A 20,047-nucleotide genomic window follows, 5' to 3' on the forward strand; every position below is an offset into this window, starting at 1 on the left:
GTTTAGAAAATTAGAGTGTGAAAAGATTTTTATTGTTATTTTTATTTTTTTTAATCTCCAATCTCTAATTTTCACCTTTGTATTTTTTTTCACGTTTTTCTCTCATTTAGCAAGTTTTGCTGCTTTAAATTTTTTTGTAGGAATTTATTTTTAAGGACCCTATGATGTCATATTACATGATATTTTTTATTATAAATGGTAATTTGTGTAACATGACTGTTTAGTGTTTGTTGGTGGGAATACAAACAATTTCTTTTCAGTTCTATCTCTTTTTACAATATTTGCCATTTGAATAGTGCAAAGTTTGATAATAATAAGATTCTAATAATATGTTTGTTACACATTTACAGAATTTAAAGAATGTTAAAATCAAATATTGACCTACACGGTAACAGACGACACATAATCTTAATATCTGGCATTAAACTGGAGTATATCCTTCCTGTTTTTGGTGAATTGGGATTGAGAAAATATTTTCTATGCCTACGGAAAGAAAATTGATCCGAACAATATTTTAAAGATAAATTTTTATTGCTTTCTTCAAATTATTACATTCAAATACACAAAGACTACCATGTCTTCATACAATTTTAGAAGCTGATGAACAAGCTAACTTCTTAAACTTAACATAAATACTTTATATTTACGTTACAGCTGATCCCAACTTCCTAATGGCTTTGTTTTCAAACCTTCCTTTTTTTTTTGTCCTGCTACCTAAATTTTCTCTTCCTGTTCTCCTCAAGGGAATACCTATAAATAGAAACTGACCTTGGACGTTCTTCACCTGCTGACTGCATTCAGCTGGAATTATCACAACCTCTGCTTCCCTCAGAGGTATGTTCACTCTCAGATGGGAGTACTCTCAGACTGATTTAATTTCAAATTCTCCAAAGAAGGAGAACAGTGCCATTTTACAATATCTAATTTGCTGACCTACAACCAATTATCAAATCATTCCCAGATTTACCTGATCAAGATTAATGGGTCCAACACAACAAGTAGCAATTAAAGGATGTCCAAGCAATTGTATTCTAAGGTGTAGAATGTTTAAACTTTATTCTGACAGCCATAATCAAGAGTCAGCTAACTGTGGCATGAAGAGTGTGCGTGTTTTTTGTTTATGCCTCTTCTAGATACACTGTGTAAAAGACAGCATTCATCCCTAGGGAAGAATAAAGCTACTCCCAGGAGGGATAAGAAGGCCAAAGGGAGTGTTTGTGAAAAAAAACATCCAAAACATAATCATGAAGAACAGTTATGTATAACCGACTGATCGTATGAAGTGGTAATTAAGGATTGTGACTTTGTCAGCAGGACAGGAGTTTGCAGAAAATCAAATTGGAAAGGAGTGGATAGAAGAAAAATAAGTAGAGAAGGGTGAACAGATAAAGGTCACGGTGACAGTATGATGAGTCATTCAGTGTGGAGCACAGCAGCATCTTTCCCAATGTTATACTATCACCCTCTCCACCATCTGTCTACTTGCTATGACAGTAAAAACTGCCATGACTGGCAGCAGACCGTCGTTTTCCCGTCACCGCTACAAAAATAAAAATACAACCTATGCCACTGAGAACTACAACTGAAATTGAGAGAAAATCTGGAATTGAAGTCACGTCAGTGTATCTCTGAGAGTGTTGTATTCCACATTTTGTGTATGGAGTATCTGTCAGGATTGCCTGGTTGCTGATCAACCAATGAGCTTCCAGAAGTAATTGAATTTTTGTGAAACCACTAGCAACAGCATCAACATCCATGGCAACCTATTCTGGTCAACACTGCCAAAGGCTGCTAAAGAGGAAAACACCAAGTCACTACAACACTCCTAAAATAAAAACAATCCCTAAATGATTGTCTTGTATAATATTTGTGAAAAACTGAACATTTATGTCTTAATTTTACAGTAGATTCTAAAGGTTCTAGGAAAGGAAGCACAATATATATTTAAGTATAATATTAGGAGCAATTTTTAATTTTAATTACTTTTAATGACAAAAGATCCCCATTCAGATGCATGCTTGGATTTATTGAATATAACCATAAATCTTTTTAGTCCAATCATATAGACGTATTCAAAGTCAATACATTCCATCAGCTGCGGTCAACTGGGGGCTTGAGAAATCTAAGTAGACACACCACAAAACCACAAACCCAACTGCCCCTCACCCACAAGATGCTGATCCTTAAGTGCTTTCTATGTGAAAGAAACAGTAAAAAGTTTATTTGATAACTGCATCAACAAGAGAAACACATCCAAACATATAAATCCTGAGTCAGTGATAAAATCTATGTCATGAAAAACAAGTTTGTAACAACAAAGTTCATTTGGATGCTTTGTCTAGAAGAGAGGGAGTTTTAAACATAGAGGCAGGGTCAAAGACTAACAGAAAATGAAATTATTGGCAGCAATTGCTCAGCATAAGTCCCCATTCAGCTAAACAGAATTCCAGGGCCAGTCATAACTTCTATAGAAAAAAACAGAGAACACATAAAGTTAATGTGAGTGAAATCACTCACATTATATCATAGAAGTAACAGTAATCATTTCTATTTTGTAAGGGGAGAAAAATCAGTTTGCTGACCTCTGAATGATGTCTCAGTGGGGACCAACAAATTAAAAATAGTACAGGTTATATTAAAGTTGCTACATTATTGTCCAACATATCTACTGTGATTAAATGTTCTCTCAGGGGCAGTGTATAGTGCAGAAACAGGAGAGAGGTGTGTTAAACTGCAAACCTGTTTCCTAGTCTGCATCCTGAGCTGATAATCTTTCAGAGATTCCAAGAAGGAAGAGCTGCTCTGCCTAAACTGCGATGGATGCCATCTTTTTGGATCAGACTAGATTTTTCCATAAATTGTTGCCAATTATCAATGTGGCGTGAACAATCTCATTTCCAATCTTTCGTCCAATAGATTCTGGAATATCCCTTTGTCATTTTTCTGTTCTGAAACAAAAGTTTATGGATTTTACTGACATTTCTCTAGTATGACTTGTGTTACTGACATTAGTCTGACTCATCTGCTGTTCAAATAATCTTTGCGCGGTGACTTTCAATCTACACGTGGAACACCAATCCTCTGTCAGAGACACACATACAGTAACAGATCATTGTAAATATTATAACAAATGCATGACAGAGTTCCACAGCTCCCACCCTTTTCAGAAGTTGTACGGACATACAGTAAATGATCTGGCAGCTATTACAAATGCAGACATTGGAAGTAGCTATATCTTCTGTTTACCTGCAGGGCTGAATCTCCCAGTCTCTTCATCTTACCAGCTGCCCTCCTTTGTTTCTATGGAGATATTCTGCTGCAGAGCCAAGGGTGGTTGTGAGCTTCTGTGACATCAGATGTACTATAGTAACATCAGATGGAGCTGCAGACATTGAATGAACATGCAAAAGGCAAAGTAACAGAAGCGGACAGACAAGGTTAGGAAAACCAATGGAGAAACATGTGAGGTAACACTTTTCCAATATGCCTTATGAAAAAGCATATTGGAAAGGAATCACTAGTAAAGTGGTAGGTTATTCATTGAAGCAGTAACTCATACCTGCTGTTATACAGCATGACAGTGCAACTGCTGTAAACCTTTGTGAGAATGTTAATATTTACCCCTTTGGCACAGACAGGATTGGAAGTTTTCCACTCTGCTTCGGCTCACTTCTGTTATCTTTACGGTCCAAACACGCTGCCAGCGCAGCAGGGAATCACCACGTCTTTTCCAAGCCAAACATAAATCCCTGTAGCTTGTTCTGCTTTAGATTTTTTTTTTTTATGTCTGCCACAGTGTGGTGCATCTTTTATTTTCTGTATGTCTTTCTTTTCATTTCATTGATGTTTACTGACTTTGTGTTCTTTAAACAGACTGGACCATTTATGATGTAACAGGGCGCTTTCAATTGTTTTAACATATGTTGTGTTTGATGTGTTTCCCTGTGATCCAGAGACGACTGCTCACTACAAAAAAGTGCAAAACTCTGCTTGGTAATGTGATTAAATAGTGAGGTTCCCTGTGTGTGAGGGATTCCATCCAGTAGTGTATTCTTTTAACAAAGAGATCTTCAATGACTAACAAAGTACTGAAAAAGAGATTTCAATCGCAAGACTTTACAAAATACACTTTTTAAAAGCAAGAGGGGAAAACATGACTACACATTCTGTGTATGGTTGATGATAACACAAGGGAAAGCATAATCAAGCTCAACAGCTGTATTTGTAAATGCTTGTGAACAACTAACCTTTGACACATTTAAAGAAGTAATTAAAAACAAAACAGAAACATCGTACAACTGAACATACTCAGAGGAACTGATCAGATACCTTATGTGATGTCATCAGAGGCATGTGCATGTAGAAGATTGTCTCAGGTAGGATAGATTTTAACTTGATCATGTAATGATTTACATTGAAAATTACAAAACGAACTGAAAATCTGACCATCAAATCTTGTTTTATAGATGCCAAACTGTATTTAAAATGACTTTGACAAAACAAGAATACAGCCTGAAATATTTTCACAGGCTCGAGTCAGTTCTAGTATCTGTAAATAAGTGGAAACAGGCTGCAGCTCCTGTGAAAGAAAGACAGTACACCTGATAATCTCTTTATATGGGTCATGTTGAAGACAGTGCACAACAACGCAGAATAAATCCAGGCACACACAGCCTTCAACTGTCAATATTCTGCTCTATCCCAAATGGAAAAACAACAATAAAAAAACCCCCCAAAGTGCACTCTGGGATAGAGCTGAGACATGTAAACAAGTGTGTGTTTGTGTGTATATGTCTAAAGTGTCTGTATTGACATGTGCCTAAATGCATTTGTGTTGTTGTTCATGAATACGTCAAAAGAATAGCAGCAACCAGCACACATGAGAATGTGTCTGTTTCACATATTTAGCAATACAGAACACACACATATAACAAAGGCATATGGCTAACAGTCTTTGATTGGTATCACAGTTTCATATCAGTCAAATCACAGATGGACTCAGTTTTTTTTGCCACTTCTTTTTAAAACTTGCTTTCAAATATTTCTTATTTTTTATTGTCCATGATTATTATCACCTTTGGGGGAAAATAAATAAAAAACAAAGTTTAAAAAAAACAAAAAAACAAAGTCCCCGTAAAGTGAAAGGTGCTTTGCAAAAATGCTGGCAGTTTGCTGTGCTTAACTATTGTATGCCATTTAGAAAATGTCCAGATGATTTTTTTTTTTTTTACATCTAAATGACCTTTGACCCTGCAAAGGCTCCATTCATAGAGTATCAAGTCCAAACTGTGTGCTACAAAATGTTCTGAGAACAGCTTTATGTGCCTGTTGATTATGCATTTTGAATTGAAAAGTGGGAGAATTACTAGTCACCAATTGGAGGGCACCCGTTGAAATTAAGAAGGCAGGGGAAGTAGATCAAATCCACCAGGCCTATCCAGTCCAACAGAACCAGAACGAAGTCTCTGCATCCTGAGGAGAAAAATAGATTCAGTCCAGGTTATTGAATGAGGTGAGAGGCAGATGGAAAACCCACAAAACATGAGAGGCAGTGGGTTCTGAGGAAAAGTACAGAGAATCTCTGACCTAAACTATACTGTTTTAAATTTTGCCTTAACCCTATAATCCCAGATGTATTATTTTTGACATGTCTGAGACTTCTTACACAAAGTTCTCCCTTTCTTCTGAGACCTGTTGTGTAAAAGCCAGTCCTTTCTTATTCCCTCTGGTGGATGATCTGAGTACTACAGGAAGCAAGAGCCAATTTTGCTTTAGGGGTAATATGGCTGGGCACACCTTGTATACAGTAATGATTTTATGGAGTACAGCAATCATTTTTTAAATAATTAGAAAATGAAATGTAAAGCAACTAAATATTTAGTCAAGTGAACATTTAGTAGACTAAAAAAGCCAAGATTAACTTAAATATCCATAAATACTTTATTTTTAAAAGAAAGTGAAAATGTGTTTATCAGTTGGACTAATTTACATTTAAAATGACATTTTATGAGTCACTCTGTCAGTTGTTATAAGAGGATTGATTTGCACTCTAATGAAAAATGTACAAAATACAGTCATATGTTTATTTAGACTTCTGTATTGCACTAAATATGTTTTGGACTATTCCAAACTGGCGTCCTGTCCAGGGTGTACCCAATCTCTCGCCCGGAACGTTAGCTGGAGATAGGCACCAGCACCCCTCCCCACCCCAGTAGGGTGTCAGAAAATGGATGGATGGATGGATTATTCCTTGATGTTTAAGCCAATGTGCAATTTATCAATGTAACACTGAAATAATTTCAATATTTTGATATGTAATTTAACAAAAGCTTTTTCTGAGAATTATTTTATGTGTCAGACTTTGTGGGGTCAGGGTAATTTAAAACACATAATGAATTATAATGTTTTTTTGTTGTTGTTTTTTACCTTGAAGGGAGGCAACTGAAATGAGATCATCAGGGGATCCGGGACGTCTGAGCAGAAACAAATTCTTTCACCTGAGGGTTTGAGAAGAGAAAGAAAGAAAAGGTGTCAGAACTGCAGAGTATGTCACTCTGATAGTCTCATTAACAAAGGAATCATCTTTCTTCTTCAAGTTTGGTCTTGCCATGCCAAAGCCCACATTGGAAATGCTCAAAATTCAAATCAAGTTATGCAATTTTCATTTGATATTTATTCATACATGTTCAATTATTTATACAACACATCAATGACAATAGACATATTTTGATAAAACAAAAGAAAAACATACAAACACAGTAGTAACACAGTTAATTAAGGATGTCGTTTAAATTAATTACGTTAATAAAATATAAGCTAAAATGAAGAGCATGTCTCATAAAATTATTTCTCTTTTTGTCTTAACGGAGATTTTTAGTAATGGGAAACTGAAGTATCTAAGGACAAATAATCTAAATTCCCATAGTTTGTTTCCATTAATAGCTGCATTTTTACTGGTAGCTGTTCAGCTGAGGCACTGTTTTTTTTTCTCAAGAAACAAAGTAAAAGTATTTAATAGCATAAAATACATGTGCACTGCAGCAATGAAAAAGAGAAGTAAGTAAAATATAGAAAACAAAGGCAAACTCAAGTGACAGAAAAGAATAAGAATTAGAAAATTAGAAAAAAAAGTAGAAGTCTGGGTTGTAAATCAATGGGAACCTTTCATAAAATCAGAAAGTCCTAAATATTTATATAGCACCACTTAGTTCAATCTTCAAAGAAAGATATGCACACCCTCATTATATTTAAAATGCCACAGATAGCACTATTTTTCATTAAACCTTTTCACCCACTTCTATTGAACATGCTTAACATTATATATCAGCATATAACATGGTATGACCATAACTTATATCTATACACAAACGTGTAGCTTTACGGCATGTTTAAAATGAGCTGAAATCAACTTAATGTTTTACTTCAAAGGGTAATAAGCTGAATGCATAGACATTTGCGCACGAAAGCATTTACATAGCCTCCAGTGGATAAGCCATCACAGAATAAGATAATCCATAACACAGATGAAGAATGAACTGGTTTTTTTTGTTTGTTTGTTTTTTTGCACTTTTTGTGTTTTATCCCAATGTTGGTGAACCTCTGGAGAACACAGAGGTCATGAAAGCAGGTGTGAGCCACTTGGCCTGTTAGAAGCAAACAGTGGCCACCAGGGGGCACAGCTTAGACACGCTGATTTTGGCATGCTGTTGCTGGTCCTACTGATTTTATATCCAAAGTCAAATGAAGGTGAAAGGCAACCTGGACACAAAGGAAGAACATTTTGCCCTTCGCACAAAGTACACAGAGATGCACACTGGCTGGAAGGCTAAACATGTGAAATATGTGCACCTGTAACTGATCAGATGCCAGATTATTAGAATTATACACTTATTAAAAATAAATAAGTAAAAAAATAACTGTGATGGACTGGCAACCTTTCTGCCTCTTGTAAAATGACTGCTGGAGACAGACATCAGACACCTGAGAAAGCTGCAAGTAAAAGCAGGTAAAGAGAATAGGTGGGTTTATGGATGGATGAATGAAAAAATGTTTTCCACAAAAAAAGAGATCTACTGATAAATACCATGAAACAAATCTAAACGCCACAACAACCTGTTCTTTCATGTGTGAGGGAGCCCTGTGCACAATCATTGATGTTGACCTGCTTGTTTGAGTTTTTTATGTCAAACCTTTGTCTGACTACTAGACACGCAGATATAGAAATACTAAGACTTTTTCAATATAAACAAAGGGATCACAGACAGAGCTTACCATTTTTTGTCAGTGGAACAGCATCCTCCAATGGCCACCCGCAGTAGTGCACTCGGGACAGTCGTGCAACGTATTCCCAGTCCATTCATAATTCTTCACACGCTGCCTCTTCCTTTCAGTCTCCCACCACAACACCGTTTTGAGTCGTGGCTCGGGATTGTTGACCAGTTCAGGTCTTCACTGAGTTTTTTAATTTTTATTTTGTTTTGTACCGGCAGTCTTTAACAGTCGTTGAATCTGAATATGTTTTGGTCTGATTGATTAAGACACCGAAAAGACAAGCCACTCACACTAGAATCTCCAATATAGCTTTGAAACCATCTGGGAGGTTACTGTGGAAACAGTGATGCTATGGCAACGGTGACTTGGGGAGGGGGGAAGGGTTACCGAGGAAACACGCGTCACCATGGAGACTGCATCACAGCGGGCTATATTTGAGGTTACCACAAGAGAAACGCGCCCCATCTTTGATCGGAGAACGCGCCCTATTTTATCTCCCTCCTCACGTGTGTCTAGTATCTATAATGAGACCCTGACGGCCGTCTTGACTCTGGTGGTTTACGTGGAGCTGCTTACGCATTAAATAGCCTACCAAGACAATTTATATCTATGGATTATTTTTTTTAAGACAGTAGTATTTAGACTAGACTTTAACGCACAATAAAGGTATTCCACAAAACGGTTTATATGACATAGATATATATTATGCTGGACTACGTCATTCTGACATGATTTCTGCTTGACCACACACAGAGGCTACACATATTTAAATGACTCCGAATATTAAACATATAGGCTATTACTGTCGAATCACGACTCTTGACGCATGATAACACCGTGTGAGCGTCCTTTCTCAGAAGTATCTACTTGTACTCGTCTTTCACAGTCATACAGCTTTTATCTCTACCTGTTGTAATGTGCTTAACATACTGGTCACTGCACGGCGCACAGCAGGTTCGTTACCGCTCATTCAGAGAACAACAGTAGATGTGAAGGTGGAGCTCGTTCTCTTTTTGCAAGCAAGAATTACTTAAATATATAGATTTTAAAAAAATCCAAATTGTTGGAATGGCGCACAAAGCATCTCTTTAAAACAGATGGGTTGTGCCCATTTTTATCCCCCCCCTTTCGCTCTCATTTTATCTGCCGTTGCTTCCAAACGCTGCTGCATATAAGTTTTGACTCATCACGTCCTCCTGTGCCCAGGGGTAATTTACTGTAAAGCTGGCTACACGTCGGTGAAGATCTTTTTGTTTATGTTGACACAGTTCTGAGAGTTGTTCTGAGCGGTGGTCGTGGTGGTCGGGAAGTTTGGCTGCTGCTTGAACGCACTGTTGATCCCGTGCTCCTCTATCACCATGTACTCGCTTTTACTGAGTGAGGAGGAAGACCGAGTCTTCCTCAGCTCCTCCGTGTCCGCCAGGGGTTGACAGCTCCCCACGTGCAGATACTGCGCCTGCTCCTCCCCGTCAGTCTCTCTGTGGTAGAAGTAGTTAAAGTTGGACACGATGACGGGCACGGGCAACGCTATGGTCAACACACCCGCGATCGCGCACAGGGACCCCACAATCTTGCCCCCGATCGTCACGGGGTGCATATCCCCGTAACCCACGGTGGTCATGGTGACGACCGCCCACCAGAACGCGTCCGGGATGCTGTTGAACCCCGATTCCGGGTCGTCTGCCTCGGCGAAGTAGACAGCGCTGGAGAAGAGGATGACCCCGATAAACAAGAAGAAGATGAGCAGCCCCAGTTCGCGCATGCTGGCCTTTAGAGTCTGCCCTAAAATCTGGAGGCCCTTGGAGTGCCGCGAAAGCTTAAAGATGCGAAACACCCGAACGAGCCTGATTACGCGCAGGATGGCCAGAGACATGGCCTGCTGTCCGTTCCCCTGCCTCTCTGCCAGCTCCGTGCCCAGGGTGATGAAGTAGGGAATGATGGCAACGATGTCAATGATGTTCATAATGTTTTTGGAGAACGTGGCTTTACTCGGGCATGCAAAGAAGCGCACCAACAGCTCGAATGAAAACCAGATGATGCATAGCGTCTCCACCACGAAGAAGGGGTCTGAGAAGGGGCTAATGAAATAGGGCAGCGTGCCATTTATAAGAGGCGCAATGGTGATCGGGTCCCTGTTCTCGTCCCTGAACTCCGGCAGCGTCTCTAAGCAGAAGATGACAATGGAGATGAGAATGACCAAGACTGACACTATCGCGATTCCCCGGGCGGGACCCGAGCTCTCTGGATACTCAAAGAGCAGCCACACCTGCCTTTGAAACTCATTATCAGGCAGCGGCCGCTCCTCCTCCTTAATAAAGCCCTCATCCTCTCTGAACTTCTCCATAGCCTCCTCGCCCAGCTCGTAGAAGCGGATCTCCTCAGAAAAAATGTCAATGGGCACGTTAACAGGTCTCCTGATGCGCCCGCCTGACTGGTAGTAATAAAGAATGGCATCGAAGCTGGGTCGGTTCCGATCAAAAAAGTATTCGTTCCTGAGGGGGTCGAAGTATCTCATTCTCTTCTTGGGGTCCCCCAGCAGCGTCTCTGGGAACTGTGACAGCGTCTTCAGCTGCGTCTCGAAGCGCAACCCTGAGATGTTGATGACCACCCGCTCGCAGCACTCATGGTCCGGCTCGTATCGGTCCAGAGAGTGGTGCCCCGGCAAAGCCGCCGACTCCTCCAGCATGTTGTCACACGCCACGACCGTCATCACGTCGGTCTCTGTCTCGGTGTAGCCGTGGTTCACCAGGTTGTCGCCTCTGGTTTTGGTTGCGCTCGGCGGGGGTGATTGCAGGAGACTGAGGTGGTCGTCCATGCGCGGCTGAAGTCGCATGCAGGGGCGGACGCCTCGCCCCCTCCGCGGACCCCGGTCAACCACAGCCGCCGCCACAGCCTCGGTTCTTCCACGTCTCTTTCTCTCTCTCGCTACTCATGCGCCTCACTTTCGCTCTTCTACTGTTGCCGTTCCCGCCCACGGGAGAGAGATCTGGATTTATCAACCGGCGATCCACCCGCCTACGGCGCGCCGCTGATTGCTTTATTTTTCCAATAGTCCGCCAATAGCAGGGCGCACCGATACAGAAGACACAACAGACGGACGTCATTCAGTACTTTAGCTTGGGCGTGCCAGCCTCCCTCTGCCCCCATCCCCACATAGTGCTCACACATGCACGCACACACACCAGCTTACACTCTCATTTTAAACAAGGTCATTCCTCACAGACAGGACAGTTTCAATTAGGCAACTTATAAATATATCAAAGCCCAATTTATTCTTGAAGTAAAAAAAAAAGAGTCTGTTCTCAATTTCCACCACCTTAGGTTACTTCTTAAATTCAAAAGCAGCAAAACTGCACATAAAAGTATTTGCTAGGTGTTAAATGTGTCTTGTTGTATATCACTTTGTGGCCTTAAATGTGGTCTATAAAAATGAAAAGGCATTGTTATGTTTTACAGACAATACATAAAACTGTAACTTTTAACTGTATTTTAACTTCTTCTTCTGCGTAGGATAAGTGGTATGAATGTAAACTGATTCACTACACAGCATATTTGCAGTTTAGCTCAAAATTGTTGATACCTCTGGCTGATTAATATTTAAGAGTTTAAAATTGAACCAAGAGGTTCAAGAAATGACCCTAGTTTCTAGAGATAATCGACAAGTGGCTGGGCCACTCCAAAACATTAACATCCCTTCCACTCAGAATCAAAATGTTGGTAAAATTAAAAGATTTTTTTGTACTTAGAAAACTCTCTGTCGTTATTGTGCTATAGGCTTAGGCTGCTGGAAGATAAACTGATCACTTTTTCTAATTTCCATCACTCTCCAATTTGCACGACTTGACATTTGTTCAGCTGTGAACTTTGTTTTATCTCTCTTATTTTTCTCTATGTAGAAGCTACACCTGGTCTGGCATTCTCTTTGGCTGTTTTTCTTTCCTAGAGGGGGGCATCTCACTCTTCATCAATAAAACCCAAGTGACTTTCTGCTGTCACAATGAGCTCATCCAGGTTGAGTGAATGCTACAAGTCAATGACTTGAGACAATCTTTTTTGTATAAACATTACTGTTCGGGACAGTGGCTTGCTGTTTGGTTCCCAATTTAACGATTTGTTTTTCATCCACCAGCTGTGTTGTTTGACCCTCCAAAAGGAACCCCTCATTGTTTAACAGTCTTTATTTTTTGTGGACACATGAAGCCATGTGCAGTCTGTTCGGTTGTGTTAAAAGATATCAGCTTTACTATCTGCATGACGCAGGAAAATTTCAAGAAATGGCACAGACTTTTTCATTCCCCCAAAAGAACTGAACACCCACAAGTGATTGATTCTCTCTCAATCACTTGTTGATACTTCTGGCTGATTAAAAGGTATCAAAACGCACCGTATGCATGTTTGACAATGCATACAGTGTCAAACATGCATGCATTTGTTTCTGTGTCATGTGCGCTGAGGGAAAATTAAATAAAAGCATGACAGCAGACAGCTAACTGAGCTGAATCCGTTCAGTACAGAAAATACCAAACAGATGAGGCATCATTAAGTACTTCGCCAGTTGTTATCTTGGCTCTTCTGATGTCTTTTACAGATGGAGCTGACCTAGCAGATGTGTCCAGCATTTTTATTTTTATTGTTTTTTACCTTCACTTTCTTAGCTTCATTGCATGCTAGCACACAGGCATGCACCTTGACAAGAAGTGGAAGGAAGAAAGCACCAAAGGGAGGAAAGGGGTAAAAAAAAAAAAGATAACCAATTGTGAGAGATGATTGTGCTTGTGGCCTAACAACATCTGCTTCCTCAAGATTAAATTAAAGTGAGTAATAAATGACTGAACTAATCTACAAAGTCTCTCATTGGTGTAGGCAATCTGTGCCAACACCCAGACACACATATTCAGCCATACTTATAATTTACAGTATAAATGTTCAAACCGCTGTTCATCCATATGTGCAGGAGCATTGATTTACGTGTTACAAAGTAAATATATAGAGGAAAAGATGTCATATCGTTAAAAAGAAACATAATTGTGCAAAGGTGATGTAGGCTATGCATTTCCATTTTTTGTTTTCAAGATTCTACACAGATCAGAAGCTTTGATACAAAGATCCTGGGCAGGAAACTCATTGAAATTTATGCTTTTAATAATGACATTATTTTTGATGGTCTAATATTCAAGCAAAGGGAAAAAAACTGTATGGATTTTTAAATATAAAGGTTATGAGCACATGCTTGTTTTTATGTGAATGGTTTCACATAAAAACAATGTTCAGCATTGTTGTCCTGTTGGAACATGTAATAATGTCCAGGTTCCAATAATCTAACTTGAACTCTCGCTGAGAAGAAAGGAAATTGGTAAAGTTCCTCAGAAGGAGCCATCAAAGGTCAAACCTCTCTACTTCCCAGTGAAAAGTACAAATCAACAGAAGAGGCATCTGAACCAAAGCTGATACTTTTAATATCAACAGTCCTCCATTTGGACAAGGCAAATGTTTTGTGAGGACAAGCTTCATAGTTGGAGAAGGCAGATATTTGGTATTTAGTCAGAACAATAAGTGTGTTTGAAGGAGTCACTGAGAAGCTTTCGGACTGAGCCTCTAAACCCACACCTACTGCATATTGCTTGCGAGAACCATAATCTCAGCGTCTTTCATGAAGGCTCTTTTATCAATGAAATACTTTGAATTATTATTTTTATTTACATACGCTGTTATCTTTGAGTTATATCCAGGGATCTTCAGTTGTTTTTGTGGAAGAATACAGCAGTCTGTTAACACAGAGAGGGCGCCATAGGAGGACACATTTGCCAGCCTTGGAATCCCAAGACTGATGACCGAGTTTATGTCCTGAGCTGTTTGTTTTGATGTGCTGGCTCTCTCTTATACACGCCCCCCCCTCTCACATTTCAGCTTTAAAGTGACTCCCCTGTGCCTGCTTAACAGGTCTCCTGCGCAACAACCTGATTTTGGATCATAAGAACAAAACTGGTTATTACACTGTTCTTTTTATTTTCTCAGTTTTAGCTCTATTTACTTGACTTAATCTTCCTTTAAAACGTTAGCTTAGTAAATATTATAAAGCTTTACAATCTGTTACACCTGGGCTTTTATGACAATGACATCAAATAACCATTTACTGTAGAACTTAATTATCGTCTGAGGAATTGATTAAATGTAATTGCAAATGTGTAAACCTTTTGGATGTTTTTTTTTTCCATCTTTACTTTCACTGTAAATGTGCAGAAAAGAACAATATCTTATTCCTGCTTCAACTTTTTAGAAATTGAAACTTTGTGTCTTTTAAAGATCAGTACAACTTTTATTCATCCTTCACAGTAAGAGTGATTTTAATGGATGCATGTAGCTGTGGCACATTCAGTTTAGACCCTGTTTTCTTATTGAGGCCACATTGAAGCTGTCTTGCACAAAAAAGGGCCAGTCAGTCTACAGGGACAAAGCTCTGGGACAGCCAAAGGGCCTTCATATGGTTTCCTCCCTCCATGTTAAATATAGGTCCACTCTAGGTCCCTTATTAACCTACGAAATGAGGCTACCTTTCACAGAGCACTTGAACGCATCCAAAGTGGAGTGTAGCAGACTGAGAGTCAGTGAAACAGAGTCGAGAAGCAAACAAAATCGGGCCATTTGAAGAAGGAAATGCTTTGATGGCTGAGCTTGTGAACATCTGGTGACACTTGAGGAACCATACTGGTTAGGATCATTTTTTTTATGGATGCACTTGAAAGACTTCTGGGGAAAGGATGACAAACAGGTGTTCTATAGAAATTGTATACTCAGTTTAAGTTTCCACCGGTAAACAATTTCAGTTCATTAGAATTTGACCACAAATACAGTAATTAACCTTTTTCTTCTTTCCATATTTTAGTAATACTGCTACTGATATCAGGAAACCATGGGGAGTCTTGTGTGCCATGGATGGTCAGGGATGGTCTTGTGATCTCTGATGTGAAGTGTCTTTGGTGTTGCTCTTGTTTTCACCAACAAGCAGGAGGAAGGGCTGACCTGGTTCCACACCAATGAGGAAGGCTTTAACATTGGCTCCCATCTTTGACAAAATGCTAAGATGACAAAAAATAAAAATTATTAACAATATATAGCACAGCTACATTTAAATAGCAAACTAAGCCAATGACAAAGTGCTTCTACAAAGAAATAGAATCATTAGAATAACCTCATACCTGCACATATCCGACAACATGGTCCACGGTTTGACATGAGCTGTTTTGACATTTTTCTTGTGGCCTTTGGACGTGGGAAGACGCACATGAACCAACAGAAGAATGCCGGTTTTTCCCAGCCTGGAGGGAAAACAAGAAAAATAGCAGAAACATTAGGATAATAAAAACATATTTTAAAGAGAAGTGTGAGCAAAACTAATCAGACCCACCTGTGTGTGTCACCATCATATTCATTCAAAAATACTCTTAGAAACAGGCACAGTCTGAAACTCCTTCAGCCGCTGCTTTCTCTCCAGGCCCACATCCTGTTCTTTACCACATGTCCATAAACAGCAAGTGCACATAAGCGCAGCCAAAGAATATTTGCAAGTGAAGAGTTGGCTTGTGGAGATAGAGCATTTGCATGTGTGAGTAAATTTATTACAACATTCAAATTAGCATAACCAGTGACACAGGATGGCTGGCGTGCAGCTGCAAAAGACGGAGGATCATGGGAGGTAGAAAGGAGCAGTAGCACCAAATGAAAGAGGACAGGGCCATCTGTAGAACAAAGCCTGACTGGCCAGGAGCCATGTCAGGGCCGACTGTAACCCCAGCAACGGAGAGAAAAATGTGGGAGAAAGGGTAAGTATGGAGGAGGAACATTGTAAAATTTCAGCTGGTCAAGACACTGTGTACTTGATGGAACTTATTGGACTTTTTTCCATGGTGTTTAGAGAAAAGGATATAAATAAATCTCAAGCACTTGCATAAAGCATTCGTGTGCACTGCCGCATGTGGTTGGTCAAATACCGGATAAACATATTGACACAACTGCATCCAAGGTTAGCCTTTATCAAGCGCTGCTTTTTGTTTCAATTCCTGGAGACACACTGTGCCACTATCTGACATGTGGTTGTCAAACTGAATTAGGCACAGCGAGGGATTCTGGAGAGTTCTAGCTTGTGTTTTATGTCATAAATGTGAAGATGCCAAGCAGCAGGTTGTATGATGGTATACATAAAACAGTAAAGTCTTAGAGAGTCATGGGATTATTATGCTGCAGGAGTAAAACCAGGGTATTCCCTGTTTTCCAGTCATAAATTATGTTTAGATAAAAACACAAGAATAGACAGCAAAAAGAAAAAAATGACTTGGGAAGAAAAGTTCACAGAGATTGATTATTAAAAATGATACACCTCATCTTGAAACACTGGAGACAATGCAGGGTTTGTATGGTTACATAATGCCACACCCTGCTGAGGATTCAAAGCAGGAAGATGTTCATGTTTCCAATAAGTAGGTATATTGTTAACTTGATATCTTAAAACAATGGACATTTATAAAACAAAATAACTTTATAAATCAATGAGGTCCAGTCTCTCTGCTTCTTAAGAATGTTTCATTAAATTAGAGACAACGCTTAATTGTGGACTGTGAAACCACTTCATGAGTAAATCCACACTGGATCAGGAGGCATGAACAGCTTCACTAAAGAGCAGCTAAGCATTTAAACCTGGTTCAAAGTTATGCTTCATGACCTTTACATGATTATATCACAACATTTAACATGGGGAAAAGTGAAAACCTCAAACTATGAAGCCACACAGTACACAGTAAAATCTGCTTGGACTCTGAGTTTTGTACATCCAGATATTGTGACAAGAGAGCATAGCTGCAAAAAGTTGAGAGAGATGGCCTCCCCCGCTGGCCATCCATCCATCTAGTTTGAGAGGCAATAAGTCATTATGAGTCTGACACACACACACACACCCCCCCACGCACGCACACACGCACACACACACAGATAATTACTTTGTGCCTGGAGCTCCTTGGTGGACTACCCAACCTCAGCTTACATCCTCTCTAAAGTGGCACATCCCTCATGAAGTGGGTCAGCATGTCTTTGCTTCCTTTTTATTTTGCTGTCTCACATCCAGTTCATCTAACGTTCTGCCATATTTTTCTTATAATAACAATAAGAAAATGATTAGCCAAAGTGAAATGTTGTTTCGTAAGCGGGTGCTTAGAGAACCTAATGCAACACAAATTTTCCGAATTAATTAATTTCCTTGAAATCAAGGTCGCACAAGCAACATCAGACTCATACAAGTCAAGCACCCTTCTCATTGAAACATCTGTCTCTGTTTCAATGTTTACTCCCGTCTCTCCCTATTGACTACTTCTTGCTTGAATGAATCATTGCTAAAGGTTCCGTTTTGTTAAATGCGCAATATGAGGGGTTGTTGCCAAGTTAAAGGGGCCGTATTATGTAAAATTAACTTTTTGGACGTTTACATCAGGTTATAAGGTTATTCCCTCTTCAAAAACATACCTGGAGTGTTGTGTTGATTCTTTCATGCATATTTGTGAATTCCTTAATCTCCCATGGCAACCATTCAGCTGTGCAAAAAGCTCAGGGGGACTGAACACCGCCTCCGAGATGCAGAGCACCGCTTGACCCTGACCCCACAGCTGCCTCAGTCAGCAACCCCAGACTAGCCAGCAGCAATTAGCAAACACCTGGTGGAACTGCACATCTGTTGAGCTAATTGCAGGAGCTACTGTTCTGTACTATGACAATAAAAATGTTGTTAAAAGGTTAACAGAGGAGCGATGTTAAGTCAAATTTCAAAATGTGTAATTGATTTTGACTGATTAAGACTTACTGAATTGACTGTGCATTTCTGTATTTTTGTCTTGAGATGACTTTTGCTGTGAAATGAATTTGTACAATAAACTGAAGTGAGGTTATCATATAGAAGAAACAGTGTGGCATCTAGATTTGCATATTTCCTATAAAAGCTAATGAGTACAGATTGAAACTCTTCCAAATGTCACTTGACACTAAATAAAAAAATAATAATAATATGGATATATTTTCATTAATCCTTCCTTGCATTATCTTAGCATTGCTACCTTGTTTCTGTTTGTATTTTTTTCTGCCTACAGGTCATTGTTTATTCATTTTCACACTTACTCAGAGTTAGTTAATTACTCCCCCAGTGTAAATATACCTCCAGGTTGTTCTTTATCAGATTCACATTGATCCTCGTCTCCTTGTTTGTGCAGTCTCTTCCAGTTCATGCTCAGGAAGGTTTTGTTTACCCTACCATTGCCGTTTTGTTACTTTTGCTTAATGAGGTTTGCTTAAACCACTTCCCTGCTTCCCGGTTCACTGATTAGGCACTTCTTTTCCTTTTCAACAATAGCCTGTGATGCATTTTAAGGGACAATGCTACACTTTTTGTGCAGATGTCCTAATTTTATGTAGAATATTACCGCTTGATCACATTTATTCATTTATTAATGTAGCAGAAAAATAATTTTTGGAAGTTGTAAAAATGACATGAATGATGTTTGAAGTGGAGTCAAATGCAAAGAAATATTGTTTTAATGAACACAAACCAGGAAGCAGATAACTTGTAAAGAGGCTGACAAAAAACTAAAGGACCTGATAAGTGACTTGCTGAAATAATCAGACTAAAGAACGATAAACCTAAGACCAAAATCCATAACAGCATAAAATAAAATTCATATGTCCAGTCTATTTCTCCTTTATTTAAAGGGTCCCTTATATTTCAGTCACATGACCAACAACTGTCATGTATCTGAAACTGTACTGTCTTTAAATAAAAACCATAGTGTTCTGCAGTCACTATTCACATTCGTCTTCCAAATGTTTAAACTGCAAACGGATCACGGTTACATTATTTTACCTCCAGTTATTTCTGTGACACTACAATAGGAAACATTTAGATGACCTTAATGTGGAATCATATTTCTCACAATAAGTTAAGAAGAAAGCTCATGTGTGTTAGTATTAAAGAGACCATTTCGCTGATCTGTTAATGTGCTGATAAGACATTTTGGTCACATGCCATATTTTTATACAAACACACATACAACCTAAGTGACTGTGTGTGCATGATATTTCTTTAGCAGCCGTTTTCTCCAGCCTCTCAATCATCCAACTCATTTTTCTTAATTCCCAATCACTGTCATCTCTCAAAGGTGTCGCCTTGATAAATAATTCAGCACTGGCATTTAGGAGTCTGCCCTTATGAACAGAGGGGACACACATTTAAAAGCTGATATCACACGTCTGGCCTCAATGTACTTTTCTGCCTGAGCAGAAACGATATAACTGTGAGGTTTCTGCGTGTGTCTAGATGAAAACATGTTCAACAAAAGCAGAAAGCAAAAAGGCTTTGTGAACTACAAGTGAGCTCAAAAAGCCACCACAAATGAAGGAGTTACCCTTTCAGCTGCAGCTGAATGAATAAAAGAGTGAGACATAATACAAGCTTTCAGGCAGCAGTAAATATAACTAAGGAATTATTTTTAATAACCTAATAAAAAAACAAAGATGATGCTATGGAACATAATGAAAGAAACAACATGGTTGTTGTAAATGCAACACTGCACGATGATAACTAAAAGACAGCACAAGACTACCACTGAGAACAAAGTAAACAAAGGAGTATTTATATTGAAGGAGGATCAGCAGACAAAGGTAAGTCATGGGAAGAAAACAAATCCACAATGAACAAAAGAAGAAAAATTAGAACTCAAAACTAAAGGTATGAACAGAACATGTC

General features: G+C 39.1%; 1 protein-coding gene across 1 annotated transcript; it reads right to left on the reverse strand.

The window, feature by feature from the left end:
- Positions 1 to 4,605: 4,605 nt before the first annotated feature.
- On the reverse strand, positions 4,606 to 13,470 carry LOC116721874 (potassium voltage-gated channel subfamily A member 3). The gene is made up of 3 exons (XM_032565902.1): positions 8,272 to 13,470; positions 6,427 to 6,497; positions 4,606 to 5,472 (listed from the first exon to the last, which is right to left on the reverse strand). Exon 1 carries the CDS (start codon positions 11,102 to 11,104, stop codon positions 9,500 to 9,502), a length of 1,605 nt encoding a protein of 534 aa, XP_032421793.1. The 5' UTR covers positions 11,105 to 13,470; the 3' UTR covers positions 4,606 to 5,472; positions 6,427 to 6,497; positions 8,272 to 9,499.
- Between the last annotated feature and the right edge of the window lie 6,577 nt (positions 13,471 to 20,047).

The sequence above is a fragment of the Xiphophorus hellerii genome, chromosome 1, assembly GCF_003331165.1.
Source record: "Xiphophorus hellerii strain 12219 chromosome 1, Xiphophorus_hellerii-4.1, whole genome shotgun sequence".
Classification (NCBI taxonomy): Eukaryota; Metazoa; Chordata; class Actinopteri; order Cyprinodontiformes; family Poeciliidae; genus Xiphophorus; species Xiphophorus hellerii.

What these genes read in the sequence shown, in the direction of transcription:
- LOC116721874 (XM_032565902.1), bottom strand. Translation starts at nt 11,104, where the DNA reads ATGCGACTTCAGCCGCGCATGGACGACCACCTCAGTCTCCTGCAATCA.